At 39.2% G+C, this 15,996-nt stretch overlaps 1 protein-coding gene across 1 annotated transcript in view; it reads left to right on the forward strand.

Moving 5' to 3' along the window:
• The window catches only part of KCNK1 (potassium two pore domain channel subfamily K member 1), a 35,765-nt gene extending 21,499 nt beyond the window's left edge, over positions 1 to 14,266 (forward strand). Inside the window, exons 2-3 of the mRNA XM_074925390.1 lie at positions 8,184 to 8,579; positions 11,462 to 14,266. Of these exons, the coding sequence (XP_074781491.1) occupies positions 8,184 to 8,579; positions 11,462 to 11,721 (656 nt within the window). The 3' untranslated portion in view covers positions 11,722 to 14,266. The remainder of the gene's footprint in view (positions 1 to 8,183; positions 8,580 to 11,461) is intronic.
• Positions 14,267 to 15,996: the final 1,730 nt, after the last annotated feature.

Raw genomic sequence — 15,996 nt, forward strand, 5'->3', positions numbered from 1 at the left:
TGGATGTGGCAGACTTCATATGCTTTGCAAGATATAAATGTTCTGATGTACAGCTGTTCTGGTAGAAATTGGTTTTTAAACTGGCTTTGACCATAGAAAGCAATATATACATGCCATTGGCTTGTTTCTTGGGTTCAGATGCTGCTGACAGCCGGCCAAATCACTCATACAACCTTACTACTAAACTGACTATGTTCAAAGCCATTTCAGCAGGTGACATTGGTGAGCTGATTATATGAACCTGGTCCATTCCAAGGTAACTCCAAACCTAGCTAGCAGGACGTTGATTCTGAGGAATTAGCAGTCCTGGGCTTTGATGACTAATGGCAGCAAAGGGCAGTCTCAGAAGGAACTGAGGTCACTTATCATTAGTAGTAGATACATGCAAATCAGTGTGTTGGAATCTCTTTTTTTGGGGGTGGGGGGGCGGAAGAAGTCTTTTGACACTAGAAATTGGCAAAACAAAACTATTCTGAGAAGTGATTAGGTGAGAAATCGTTATGGAGAAGATCTAATCCTCATGGTTAGTTGTTTAAATATGGTTTTACTGCTTTTGTTCTAGTGAGGTTTGAGATATATATTATTATTGAAGGGAACTGGAATGGCACCATACTAAATCACCTCAGATGGCAGTTTAAATCACCCTTACTGGTGCTGTGGAAGGATGAACCTAATGAATGTTTTCTTCAGTGGCAAAACTGGTTTAGGAGGTTTCTGCCACACCCTTCATCACCTCTCTAATTATGCCAATGCAACTCTTTGAGGACTGTGCTGTAAGCTTTGATTAGTGTAATGAACTAGGTTTCAAACAAGTCTCCTTCTCACTTTCCCTCTTTTTTACACCCAGATAATTACATCAATTCAGTTTTCATGCCTGTTTATAGTCCTTTACATTTTCTGTCTGTATTGCAGGGCAGACAGTCTTGTGTGCAATGATGTGCTAAAAGGCTGGTTAACTACCTGCCTATCAGTCATCATCAAATCTGGTCTTTCCCAGTGCACACCCTATAGAAGTAGGAAAGGCAAAATACCTTTTCTGAAATAATTTGATTCTGAGCAAATGTTTTGGCGTGTGTAGATATGCTGCATAATATAGCATATCTCTTTCTAATTTATTTCATTCTGTATGGTAGGTGTGCTTTGCCTGCAAATTTATGGCCCAGTCAACTGCTGTACTTTACATAAGCTTCCTAATCAACTATTTCAATCATAATGTTGGTTTGAACTCTGTAGGACAAGTTTCTCATCACTTTAGTTACTTCTGAGCTCTCCCTTGCAATAGAAAAAATACTTGAGACTTGCTTGTAATCTCTCTTGCCACATGGATCTACTGTCACTTGACATTTCCTTTTTATCTTAGAAGATAATAGACCAGTTATGAAGAATGATGTATTTCACTGTTAAACGCAGTGGAAAATGTCAAAGGTTTATAAAAATAACAGTGTAGAAATTATGTAAATGTTATCATTGACCTTCACCATCATCATATTCCAGTGAGTCATGTGATGCTTGGGATAAATGAGAGATTTTTGCATAACTTTAATACATAGCACATGATTCACTTCTTCTATTGGGGCATTTTGAGATTATGAGCAGATTTAAAGGGCTGACTTCTCTTCAGGGACACTGACTCAAACCAGCAAAGGGATAAGTGTGCTTGTTGTATTGTGTTACCCCATTGGGGTTGGGTGTTTCGACACTGCCATCTGAATGGGTGTGTCAGGGAGGACACTGGATGTGCTGAAGATAACCCCCTCCCTGTCCTGAGAAGCTTGTTGGTGCCACATAGGGCTGGTAGTGTTGCAACAGCTCACCTGGGGCTAGGGGGACCTGAGGGAGCAGTGGCTTGACAAAACCCGTGGTAGGAAAGAGGGAAAAGAGCACCTGGCAGAAGAAAACAGAGGACAAAACCACTGACAATTTAAGTCAGGAGGGAGAGGATCAAGCTTTAATGCTGTGCACGGTGGTGCCCATTCATGCGACCAGCCCATGACAGCAATCATGGATGGCTAATGCCCTGGGGGTATAACAGGGGTAAGAGAAAAAGCCAGTGCTGCAGCCTGCATACACACCTTCCACAGTCCATCATTATAACCTGGGAGAGACTGTCTGGGGGAAACTTTCCGAAGTCTGTGGCACCTGTTTGCTTGTTGCTTGCCTCACTTGATGTCAGATCCATTCATAACATGCAGAGATCTGCCCTTCAGGGCAGTCTCTGGGGAATTTTCTGTGGAAGTCCAGGCTGGCTTATCACAATACAGAATTACAGCACCTCTGCACTCTGACACTAAATGCTCAATTTAGGGTCCTGAAAGACCTGTAAGGCGGCCATTGTTTCTTAAGAGAGAAGACCAATTAATGAGCTACAGGAGGGACTGAACTACAAAGAGGCAAAGCAGTGATGATACAGAACTGCTTAGACTGGTCAGAACAGTATCTGAGAAGGATGAAAGGGGAAAACACCAGTACCAACAAGTGCCATGCTGACACAGAGTGGAGGAGTAGTGTGAACTGCTCGTAAGCAATGCTGGGTTTGACGTAGGCTGTTTTGAGTTGGATGGTGTTGTAAGCTACCTAGAGACTCTGGAAACAAAGTGCGATGGTACATGAAAATAGAGGGAGAAAATGTATCTCACCTGGAATCGATGAACGATGATCATTGCATCCGAAATAGCATGGCCAGCAGTGACAGGGAAGGGATGTTACCCCTGTACTCAGCACTGGTGAGGCCGCACCTCAATTCCTGTGTTCAGTTTTGGGCCCCTCACTACAAAAAGGACATTGAATGACTCGAGCATGTCCAGAGAAGGGCAACAAAGCTGGTGCAGGGTCTGGAGCACAGGTCGTACGGGGAGAGGCTGAGGGAACTGGGGGTGTTTAGTCTGGAGAAGAGGAGGCTGAGGGGAGACCTCATCGCCCTCTACAGCTCCCTGAAAGGAGGCTGCAGAGTGCTGGGGATGAGTCTCTTTAACGAAGTAATCAGCAATAGAACAAGAGGTAATGACCTCAAATTATGCCAGGGAAGGTTTAGACTGGATATTAGGAAGCATTTCTTTCCAGAAGGGGTTGTTAGGCATTGGAATGGGCTGCCCAGGGAGGTGGTGGAGTCCCCATCCCTGGAGGTGTTAAGGTCAACATGAGCGCTGAGGGATATGGTATAGTTGGGAACTGTCAGTGTTAGGTTAATGGTTGGACGGGATGATCTTCAAGGTCTTTTCCAACCTAGACAATTCTGTGATTCTGTGATCAGTTCTGCCTATTTCTGTACAAAGTGATCTAACAGGAAAAATTAAACACAGGTAAGACAAAAGGGAAAATAACTAAGAGGAACTTGCATAAGAGGGATACAAACCACTGAAAAGTGTAGAGAAGTCGTGACCAAGTCTTTTTAGAAAGATATGAGCAACTGACTAACTTGAAAGACAGCAAATGGAAGAGTAAATATTTTGTTCAACACATAATTGACCTGTGTAACTCACAGCACCAAGATCAATGTAAAAAGATTTCAGCATTTTAAATTATTTTTTAAAATAAGCACTTTTGTAGGCTATGATGACATTCAAAATTGCATCAGAACAGATAAAGACATTTTTATATTTTTGTAAACTCGTAACAGTAGAAGTCCTCCAATTCATAAAACAGTAAATTATTTTTAAGGAAAAAATCCCCATATGTGAACAGAACTGAAACCCAACTGTCTGTATCTTGTGGGGTTGTGCTCTTCGTATGATCGATCAAATGTGATCTGTCTCAAGACACTGAGCTAGATGGAGCATTGATATTATTTAATTTGTCAAATCCTGCTGGTCTTGCACATGTTTTTTCTGTGAGCTTTTTTTGAAGAAGTGGTTCCACCAAGCTATGAATAGACAATAGAAGGGATTATATGTGAGTAATATCCTTTTATCTCTGGTATCACTTATCTTCTGAGTTTGGGCAGGTTATCTGAGGGTTTGGTTATTTCAAAGGTCAGTCCTTTTAAACAGGTGATTGTTATCTGATACTTGCATTATACCTATGAACACACAGCATTCAGTAAATCTTGTCTGTCTTCATAATCTGTAATACAGTTATCAGATATGCTACATGGGCAATTTAGTTGTAGTCATCCATAGCAAGTCTTCTTGATAGAATAAAGAAATGTCTTCATAAGTAGTCTCCTTTTTGTGAGCATCCTTTTCACCTAACTAAAAGAGTATTTTAGGATTTTAATTGTAGTGCTTCTGAACATGGTAGTTTCCACTGAAAAAGGCAAACAGGCATACATTTTGTTATCTATTATTTATGCAGAACTAGCATGTGCTAGGCACTTTACAGAGGAATTATAGAAGGGAATTTCTCTGAAGGTTACAGTACAAAGAAGCTGCAAACAGGTGCAGGAGCAGAGATGGGAGGCAATAGAGTACAAGTGTCTGAAAGCAGACATGGAGTATCTCCTGCCTTGGATCTGTGATTTCCTCTCTTTTAATGTATGGCTGTGTTGGGGTTTTTTTAATGACTTTTGTACAGTGACAACTAAGATTATAGGCATTGTTAGGAAGTCACATAAAAGCAATTTCATACTGGGAAAAATATGGATCTTTTTCCTCCCCACTTGCCATAACCTCATAAATTGTGACTGTTTGAGCTCAAGCCTTTCAGTATAATCATTCCTAAGCAGTGACTGTATCCTGAGTAGCAAGCAAACATTGATCAATCATGTGTTGCTTTTTGAAGATGTCATTCTCTTACTGGTGCTGGTTGAGTGGAGCATATATTCTCTTCTCGGTTTGGAATTGTCAACCCTCTTTAGTATTATAGTTCCTGTAATTGTCATCAGCTGAGGAGCAGATACACAATCCCCTCACCATGCCTTAAGTGATGTGACAGCCTCACCAGAACGGCAGACCAGACCTTAGAAGGGAGGATCTGCTTCAGGCACCTCAACTAATTCTGTGAATTGGGAACATTTCTGCAGGGGTTAACCAGGTGGGCTAGTCTGAGCACCCAGTTTAATATAACCTTGTTGCAAACTTCCCTGTAGTAAAGTCTTTTTCATTCTACATTTTCCTCTGAGTCTGGGTGCATACTGTATAGCACATGGAAGGATAATGTCTGTCCTTCAGAAGAAATTATAATAGAAGTATTGAAGAGGTAGCAGAACCCCTCCTCACCAATAGATGAGCTGATGGCTGCCTGGGTCAGCACAGAGTCTGGAATTAAATCACCATCAACCTGCTCTGTGCGTAGTGAATTGACAAAGGTGTCAGAGTAGTGGGGTTGGTTTTTTGTACACATGATACAGATATTTGAGTTCAACTTAATGAAAGTTTGGATTAATTGTACAGTGCAAACTTATATTAAATTTAGGAACCTGGAGCTTGCAAGGGACTTTCTAGATCTGCAGGCTCAACTTCTGCTTGCCCTGTATAGCCTCATGATGTTGCACCATCCATAAAGTTGCCAAGCTTCATCAAGCTCCATTTTAAACATAGCAGGACACTTTCCCCAGTACCGAACATGGATGTCTGCTCTAAAACTCTTCTCTGAAGCTCAAAAACCTTTTTCTAGTTTCTAGACTAAGTTTATTCATGCTACATCAAAGCTATTTGTTTGTGTGGCAATATTATTCTTCATCTAAAGCATTTCTTTTCCCTTGGTAGTACTTGTATGCTGATGCATTAACAGGGAGATACTATATCACTTTTCAGCCTCCATTCAGCTGTGCCAAGAAAGCAAGCCACTTCTACCTTCCTCTCATAAAATAGTCTCTATTTCCCTGATGGTTTCAGTAACCTTCCTCTGCTCTTCTTCCAGTACAAATTCATTCCTTAAGTGTAGATATACATAACAAAGTAGATTAGTCCAGATGAGGTCTAATCTGCATCTTACTCAAATAGCACACCTGTATCTCTGCTTTACTGAAGACACCTTGATGTGATTGCCATTGCCTTTTTGTGGTGACACATGGGTCAGTTTTAGATACCCTGTGATCTACTCAAAACACACATCTTCTCTTCCAAACTTGGAATTGATTGTCTGTTACAAAATGCTTTCAGGAAAACTAAGCAGCTGGTGCTGGTCCTCATATGAATGTGAGACAGGGAAAGACAGAAAACAGTAGAAGAAAATGATTAGTTCTTGCAGTAAGGAAATGTCACAACAGTTGTTTCTTGGAGGCCTGTGGTGGGGCTTGTGCTGTTCAACATGTTCATAAATGACCTGGAAGAGGGAGGTAACAAAGTTTACTAAAGGCACAAAATTATTTAAGGCAATAATGATGATGGAAGAATTCTATAGAGCATCTGGGCAATAAAATGGCCCTTGAACATGAGTGTGGATAATGTGCACACATCAAAACCAGTCCTAGTTTCACATATGAAGTGATGGGATCTGCACTGGTGGATCCCCAGATACCTCTGAGGGGCGAGATCCTGGGCTTCTGATAGGGCCAAGAACGTGTCAGCTCAGTGGTAGCCAGAAATACTAGTCAAATGTCCAGCGTTATTAGAGATAGATTAGAACACAAGGTGAGAAACCTTCTCTGCAGCTTCATAAATCTGATTCAGCTGTGTCTAGCATGCTCTGTGCAGTTCCGGTTCTCTTATCTCAAAGCAGATAAAGCAAACAAAAGGGGAACAAGAAAAAAAAAGCCATTAATTAAGACAATTTTCTGGGGTTCAAAAGGCTGAGCCTTAGTAAATTATTCATAAAGTTATTAAAATTCAAATACAACTGAAGTTTCCTGTAAGGTTAGCTAACATGGAAAACTACACCATGCGTTTCTTCTCTAAGACTTTGTACGTTGTAATGCTAAGACATTTTGCCCACCTTTCATCGTCTGGAAGTATCTCTATGCATCTTAAATAAAAAGAGTATTTCCTTTTCTTGCTCTGCTGGAAAACTTGAAAGATGCTTCTGCTATTAAATTCATTACTGTAGAGGGGAAATCTTCATGTTCATATAAAACCTGATGGGGCTTGCAGAGCAGCCAGTTTCCCCGAGGGTTTCCAGGAACCCTTAGGGAATGTCTGCCCACTTCAGTGCTGCACTGGGCACAGTGGGAAAGTGTAGAGTGAGCCCAGTTCAGAGATCAGAAGCAGCATAACCCTGTACACACTGAGCCCTGCCTGGGCTCCTCAACATAGCTAGTTTCAGTAGCTCTGGAAAATGTCTCATTGTACAGCACTAACGTAACCCAAATGAACTGACAGATTTGGGGCTGCAGAATTACTAGGGCCTCTCTGCACTTGCTTGGCTTACACTGATATAAGGACTACCCAAACTAGATTTCTTCCTTGCTGCAATGAAAACAAAAAACTCATTTTTTTGGTTGGCAAACAGAAGAAAGCATTCCTGGTTTATGGTGGATTTACTGTTCTTTCCTGTGCCTATGATTTACATTTAGAACCAGGCTGTCTGGCAGAGTGTGCTTTGGCAGTGTCGCTGCTTTGCGCTGGTACAAGTGTAATTGCACATGTTTGTGGAATTGAGATCGCTGGCCATGATCAGCCTGTACACCAGTGGATATGTTCCTCCTCTCTGAACAAATCACTGTTGATACTCTCATGTGTAAAGGACTAGGCAAAAATCCAGCCACAGTGGTAGGATCCCAGGAGTTTTTCTGTGAAAATGTTCTGCTTTTAGGTATCTTTGTGGCTTATCATCTAAACACCTTGCAGAAGCATGGAAGTATATAGCATGGAATGCTGATTATAATAATTACATGTAATTTTAGTGATTTTCACAACAGGTCTTAGAGTGTGTTACTACAAAGTAGGTGTAGGAACTTTTTTCTGAAGTATGGATTAGTTGACTTGATAAGGTGAGTAAAAGAAGTTCCATCACTTTGTAAAACTAAACAAAAAGGTCAGCAGGAAAATCCAGAATAAAACACAGATTTCCTGGCATAGGTTCCCACTCTTGACTAGGCGCTACTTCCTTCTCCAAAATAAGCATTTATACAGTTATGTTTGCAATTTTAAAGTACGAAAATAATTTTTTAATTTTTACTTGCTTATTTCTAGTACTTAGTCTGTGTTTGTCTATTTAAAACAGACTTTTGTACAGTATTTGTCAAGAACAGCAGAATTCAGAATTGGCAATAGCGAAGCAGTTTTTTTCTCACACAGTATAGCCAATATCAAATTGGTACGTGAACTCCCAGCTTTAGCTCAACCTGTACCTCCTCTGCTTTGTTCCAGGTTATGGACACACAGTGCCTTTATCTGATGGAGGAAAGGCCTTCTGCATCATCTACTCAGTCATCGGGATCCCATTTACACTACTTTTCCTGACAGCAGTGGTACAGCGTATCATTGTATATGTCACCAGGCGGCCTGTATTGTATTTCCACATTCGCTGGGGCTTCTCCAAGCAGGTTGTTGCAATCATCCATGCTATAGTCCTTGGATTCATCACTGTCTCGTGCTTCTTCTTAATCCCAGCAGCAATATTTTCTGTTCTGGAAGATGACTGGAATTTTTTGGAATCTTTTTACTTTTGTTTCATTTCTCTGAGCACCATTGGCCTCGGAGACTACGTACCAGGAGAAGGCTACAATCAAAAGTTCCGAGAGCTGTATAAAATTGGAATTACATGTAAGTATGAAACTAACCAGCTAAATAAAAGTCATTTTGTAAAAAAAAAAAAAAATAAAAAAAAAAATCAGACTTTTCCTCTTCATTCTGTGGATGGTGATTGTTTTGTGAGCTGTCAGCTAGCAAACTGGGCATTATAGGTAGCTGTGCAAAGACGAAACCTTTAAATAAGGTCAGTTTTCTTAGTTAAGAAAGAGAAAGCTAACACCAGAATTCCACTGTGCTAAACCATAGCTACTTACTCTCTTATTAACAGTCACAAAAATGCTCACATTACTGTTATAAAAATGGTTATGAGCATCATGGGCTAAGATTTCAGTGCATCACAGAGCCAGGAAGATGATCCTTGTAAGGTCATCTCATAAGGTGAGATGACGAGTGGGCAGAGATTAATCGAGTAGCAATGGGAATTGAGGCAGAATAGCAAAGTTTCTGACTCCAGTAGTAACAGAAGGTAGCTGAAGCTGGCACTGGTGCATATCAGTCAGAGAGAGACAAATAAATTGAGATGATAGCAAAACAAGACCATGAATGTTAAATTTAAATAGTAATTACACAGAAGAGAGGCACAGTGATCAGTGATTTGATCAAAGTAGAGCTAAGAAAATTACCTTTGTGTTGGTATTCTGAATGAATGTATGCTGAGGTCAATATTCTCCAGTGACAGTGTTTTGAAGCACCCCCATTTCTTGATACAGCTTCAGTCTGCACTGCCCTGGTCACCGGGCACACTGCTTAAAAGATCTGAACGGCCTAACCTCACCTTTTGTGTCAGGTCCTTTTCTTAGGCTGGTATGCATTTTTCTGTGCACGATCCAGCAATTTTAATGTAGGCAAAGTGTCCATTAACTTGGTTTTGTATTTTCCCTAAAGAAAGATTGGGCCTTCGAATTTTCATTCCTTGAAGCAGGGCCTTGAACTAGCCAACAGAACACTTTATTTTATTTTCCTGCCAGGTCTGTTTTCATTGCAGGAGATTTCCCCCTCTACCCATAATGTTAATTTTAACAGCAGTAGCTTTTAATTATTACCCTGCTGATCTGTGGAGTTGATTTGGCGATGCTAACTGATGAAGTGAACGGAGAAAGTTACATGTAATAAAGGCCTGGTAAAAATTTTAGCTGTTCTGAAAATTCAAAATCAGAAGGAAACATTATGGCTCAGATTATCCTTTTTCAAACTTTAAAACACTTAGAAAATACTAAAGGAAATTTATTAGGAAATACTAAAAGGAAAAAGTAGCTTTTAGGCAAAGTTATGACCTTAGAATATTTAATTTCAACAGTTTTTAAGGTCGTAACTTTTAAATTATTGTTTTTCCTTTCATGTGAACAATTCAAGGAATCAAACAGAATATAGAAAATGTTTTCTCTTGCTGAACGTAAATTTTCAAGAAGAGCTTTGGAGTTCTACATCAGAAAATGCATAATGAGTGGTACAGGCTTTTCAAGAATTTTTAGGAGAACACAAGTCCTGTTCTAAATCAAGTGGTGATCAGCTGGACTGAGTTTCAGAGAAAATTATAAAATTCTCTGTGCAGATTTATAGATGCCTTTTAATTGGCATAGCTTTGTCACTTCTTCCTTGTGTTAAGGCATACCTCCCTTTTGATGTCATGAGACAAATCTTAAAAACAATTCATAAATTTTAACGGTAGTGCTGATGTAGGTCAGTAACTGCTATTGCAATATTGATTTAATGGTGCTTCTGGAAGGAAAAGGAAAGTGTTATTGCCAGCAAATAATCTGTAACTACAGGTGAAATATTTATGCCTTTAGGTAACAGAACAGTGACCATATGTAGATTATGATAATTAATCTATGTTGATCTTTCAGCACATTTAATGTTCAGCCTTTGGTTGAGCATGTTGTACTAATAATTATACACTTAGCTTCTGCTTGATTTACTCATTGAAATGATAAAATATTCAAGTAGTCATGCTCCTCATTAAATTGTAATGATCAGTAGCAGGGATCTAATGAAACATTGAGATTAAGAAATGTTCATTTTAATACCTTCCCTATAGATGCATATGTTTGGAGAGGGGAAAAAAAAAAGAGCACAATGGGCTATTAACTATATGAAGCTCCATTTCCAAAAGTCTCAGTCTATGAGAGCTGACTATTACCTTTAAAAATCAGAGTCAGTACACCACCAAAGTCATCAGTAATATCATTTAAGTAACACTTCCAAGTTTGAATAGCTTATGTATGTTAGTAAAACATTACAAATACTTTTCAAGGTGTCATCAGATGTAGAGACTTCGTCAGGTTTTTAAAATATCAGCAGTGATTTTTCATTTTGATTTTATTGGGTTTGTACGCATTTCTAGTTGCTTTGTTTTTGCACTCATTTCAGGGTATTGGATATCTTCTTACAATTTTAAAGGAAAATAATTCTAATGTTTTCATGAAATACAGGTTATTTGTCCCACTAAACTGGCACAAACAGCAAATAACCGTAATTAGATGCCATAGTTTTACTTCTTTTTATAATATGTAGGAATATTAAGGGAAAAAAATCTTTTGAAGAGCACTTAATCGTGAAGTTCGTCAGTAAGTGGGGGAGCATGTATGTGGCAAGTTTTAAGATTCTGTTTCATTTAATGCCTTTACTTATTTTTCTCTTGTACAGTTGTAACAAAATTAAAGCCACTAGGGTTACATTTTTTTTTATTATGTGAGTCTTGTTGATAGTAGAATGAAAAACGAAAAAAAGAATTTGAGAGTCCAAACTGGGTTACAGAGCTCTGAAACTGGGTCATAAAGAAGATTAGCATACTGTTCAGCAATGGCAGGCATGGGAAAAGTTACAGGGTTAAAAACATTCCAGACCCACTTAATTTGCTAATAATTAAAACACTTTTTCTTTTTTGTACCCAGGTTATCTGTTGCTGGGCCTTATCGCAATGTTGGTGGTTCTTGAGACTTTCTGTGAACTTCATGAGCTCAAAAAGTTTAGGAAGTTGTTTTATGTGAAGAAGGACAAGGAAGAGGACCAAGTGCATATAATGGAACATGACCAGCTCTCCTTCTCTTCCATCTCAGACCAAGCAGCCTCCATGAAAGACGATCAGAAGGCAAATGAGCCTTTTGTGACTTCCCAGTCCCCAACTTCCAATGACAGCTCTCTAAACAACTAATACAGGGGTATCCACACCATTGTTTTGGTGCGTTTATGCTACTTACCATAAGAAATATAATGCCTCATATTTTTTTTCTGAAAATATAAAAGCTGGAAGACTGTGCTACTTTAAAAAGGATTCATCACTTCCGACATAGAAAAGACTTCTGGGAAAAATGTGGGAGCAACCCTGGGAATAGGGAAAAAACGTAGGATGTGGCTGGGAACATTAGACCATTTTGCTTGAGGGATAAGGAGTTAGGTGTATCACTTTCAGAGGCGCCAGAGAGAAAGGCTTGCACAAGCAGCTTTATCCAACATCTGTAAGAGAGTAGGCCTTCACTGACATCCAGTTCATTTAGTTGCACACCCCATCTTGCAACTGGGTGACAGCAAATTTTGGGATGTGCACTTTTGATTGTCAATAGTATAGTCACAGATTTAGTCCAATCACACCAAATATCTTAATTTGGAAAACATTTCCAGAGCAGTATCTACAGATCTGCTGGATGGGGAAGTATCTAGATCATCCCTCTATTGCCCAGTAACTTGCAGGTGCAAATAATAATTCTGGGAATGAAAAAATAAGGCTCCGGTCCCTCCTTTGCCCATGCCATTTACCTTCAGATTTCCTACTTCCTTAAAAGGTCCCCTAATCACAAGAAAAATGTTGTCCTGAGGAGAATATGCCTTGAGTCTTCCATGCTGTTTGTCTTTGTATGAAATACTTTTGTAAACTCTGAGAGATATCAACACCAGTTCAAAGTGCTGGGTGAGGTGGGGTTGTAGGGAAGGGAGACAGCTGCATTTCAGTCCTCTGTCCTCTGAAATGGGCAGGCGTGGGGTTTTAGCTATGTGGAATGAAGTGGAAAAGAGTCAGCGTTTGCCACAATTGGCATAGCCATGTGCTTATGGCATTCTCCTAGTAGATGGTTGAAATCAGTTGAGCAGAAGGACTCAGTGCTGTTTCTTCCACAGTCCAACCCAGTGTGTGCTCTCTGCTAAGCTGATAGGTAAGTGGAGGAACAGAAATCATGTCACCTTTGAACATAGCCCCTTTTTCTTCTTTTGCTTTTCTAAGTAGTACTCAGAGCACTTTGGAGGAGGAGGGAATGTTTCAGGGCAAAACAATTTTTCAGTTTTTCATATGGCAAGAAAAAAGGAAAAATGTCACATTTGGTTCAGATGGGACCGAAATTTTTTCCCCTTGGGAAAAGTCACTAAAAAGTCCTCACTCAACTTCTGAAGCTGGAACCTCTTTGGCTCTAACAGGAGAGGTGTTTTAGTCCAGCTACCAGTCACTGTGCTGAATGCAGGGACCTTGGTGTGAATTTCAGTGAGCAGGAGATGAGACTTAAGGGGTTGTAGTACTCTCTCTTCTGGCCTTAAGAATCTACGATATGGGAATCTTGAGAATGCTTTGCAATGAACAAAAGATCTGGAGCACAAATAGCCATATTAGAGCAGCCTCCCACATAAGAATAGTGTAGAGGAGAGCTTTTTCCCTGCAGCGCAAGCATGCCAGATTGCCTGTAATTTGGCTTTTAGTGTTTAGAGCTGAATAATATTTTAATGTAAAAGAAAAAAAAATGCAGTGTGTCTAGATTTAGCGCACGTGGGAAAAATACTTGAAAGTTAATAACCCAAAATATGCTGTGTTTGAGCTTAATTACAGCTAGCATCAAACAGATTTTATATCTTTACTGGAAAAACTTACTTTATGGTTAAATCAGCTGAAAGTCTTCAATTAAAATTTATATTTATAGACAACCAGAGCTAAAAGTTTTGGATGTTTTGGGTTTTATAGATTAGGTGAGAGCATACTGTGTTTGCATGTTCCCAAGAAAGTGGCTATTTTTATACTGCTTAAGTTAACACAGTTCTATTTATAATGAATGTTAACCGGTATATATGTACATATATACATAAATATATTTATATACTGTACATATATCATAAATCACCAGAGTTTAACAGACTTAGGAATGGCATTTTAGATCATTTTTTTTCCCCTAGGCTTCTCTTTATACAGTCAATAATTGAAAACTATGGCATTAAAATGACACTGACAAAATTAAGAGTACTGTACTATAAGAATCATTTATACTGGGTTTTTTTCAGTGGAATTTTATTGATTGTTTTCAGTACCTTAAAATTAAAGATTTCATTTCAGTGTAACATTAAGCTCTAAAGGATATGCACAGATGCTAAATAATATACACAGTTAACTTTGCAGTGTGTACACAATTGCAAAACATAGACACATGAAATGAAAGCACAGAATTCAAAGCAGAAGCGATAAACTAAGCAGTATACTGTGATGTAGGTGAGTATTTGTTATTTTAAACTTAAATAAAAAGTCTGGCTTCTGCCTGCCTGCACTATGAAGTGGGGAGTATTTTCTTTAGTGGTGTGTGTGTGTGTCCGCGTTTGACAAGATTGTACATCCTTTAGTTAGCCTTCCTCAACTCAAGGAGGCACCATTAATGCCAGAGTGTGTTACCTAACCTTAATATTAATTGTAGCTTAGTATTGTGTTGATTATTCCTACAGAACAAAAACATTCCAGAGTGTGTTTTTGTTTCAGATGCTGACTGATTATAGCAAATAAAAAATAGTGGCATAACATTTACATTGTCTTTATAACCTAACTATTCCAATATTTGAGGAAATCTGAAAAACTGTCATTGCAGGTTATCAGTACCACTGATTAAAATGGCCTTCATTTCTTACAGTTTTTATGTGATGTGAAGCCAACACACAAGATCAGAATAGTTAAAACTGGAATCCAGATTTGAATGAGAAAGATAATCATGCAAGAACCTTAGTATAAAGTGTGTATCTTTCCTAGAGGCAAACTGTGAAGTGGGTGTGTGTAAACCCAAATGGAAAGTGTGGGTCGTAAAACAACGGTGCTGAAACAAAAGTTGCAAGAGGGAGTAAGAAATGTGAGCAAATTACTTATATGCAGAAGAGGATTGCCTGGGCCCTATCCTCACTCTCCTGTCTTCAATTGATCAAGTCATATATCCCATTAATGGCTTTATTCCCATGCTACAGCTGACATTTGTCATCTTCTCTTTGTCTTTCAGTCATTAAATATAAACGTGTTTCATTATTATTTCAAGGGAAAGAACTGGCGGGCCATTCAGTTGTGTTGGGGGAAAGAAAATAGAAGAACCAACTTGAGTTTTGATCTTGGAGCGATGTGACAGCCATGTTTGTCCCTTTGAGAACATGTCCTCTTCCTTAAGAGTTTCTTCCCCAAGCTTCACCAATGGCACCTAGTGCGGGTAAACACAAGACTTGCTGAAGGTTAAAATGAGTAATTTTCTAAGTAGGTAAATTCAGAGACTTAAGTGGTTTGTGGCTTTAATGCCAGAACTACAAAAGTTACCTAGTTGGGTGTTTATGTCAGAGTAATTACATAAGAGCAGCAGTTTGGGATTACATTAAATGTTTTTCTAGCCCAGTATTTTGTCTGTGGCAATGGCCGAGAGCAGACATGTGTGAACTTGTGTAAGGAGAGGGCAAGCATGTAGCAACAGTTCCGCAGAATATTATTCTATCTCCCAGCAATGTGCAGCTCTGGATCTATGATAGTGCCTAGGAAAGTCAATGTAGGTGTGATGCGTAGAAGATGTGCTACACTGATGTGCATGCTCTGTTTTGGTCAGCAAGAGACTATCCCACACAGATTCAAATGAAGATTACCTATTACTTTCCCAAAAAGGAGTTTCAAGTTAAGTAAACGCTTTACAGTAACCAGGTGGGATAGCACTGACAGTGTGACTGCATGGGATGGTCTCTTGAAAAAGGGAAGAAAGGCAGGGGAATGCCTTTTACACACTGTTACTTGGACACTGATGTCATCTGTGTAGATAGGAGCATACACTGTTTGCTGATGCTAAATCTTGCAACTCCACATTGCTACACTACCTTTGTAAATAGTAGTCAGGAATCTACTGAGTTGAACCATAAGTTGCTAAAAACATTACTGCCCTAATGTTATTCCATTATTACTGATTCTTCTAGATTCTACCTTCTACTACAGCAAAATAAAGTTACTGTAACTGGAATCAGTGTTATTCCAGATGTGCACCAGTACAAAAGGATGGGGTTTCTCTGTTCTGCACTAGTAACTGTCATTATTGTAGTGTATATCAAGAAGCTCCTAGATAGCCAAAAAAGCATATATCTTCATGTTGCTCATTTCAAACAAACAGTAGTTTTTAAAATCACGGTTGCTAGCTCTGCAAATTCACATGCTTGCTAATGCATATTAGGTACTTGA

This window comes from Athene noctua, chromosome 1, assembly GCF_965140245.1.
Source record: "Athene noctua chromosome 1, bAthNoc1.hap1.1, whole genome shotgun sequence".
Lineage (NCBI taxonomy): Eukaryota > Metazoa > Chordata > Aves > Strigiformes > Strigidae > Athene > Athene noctua.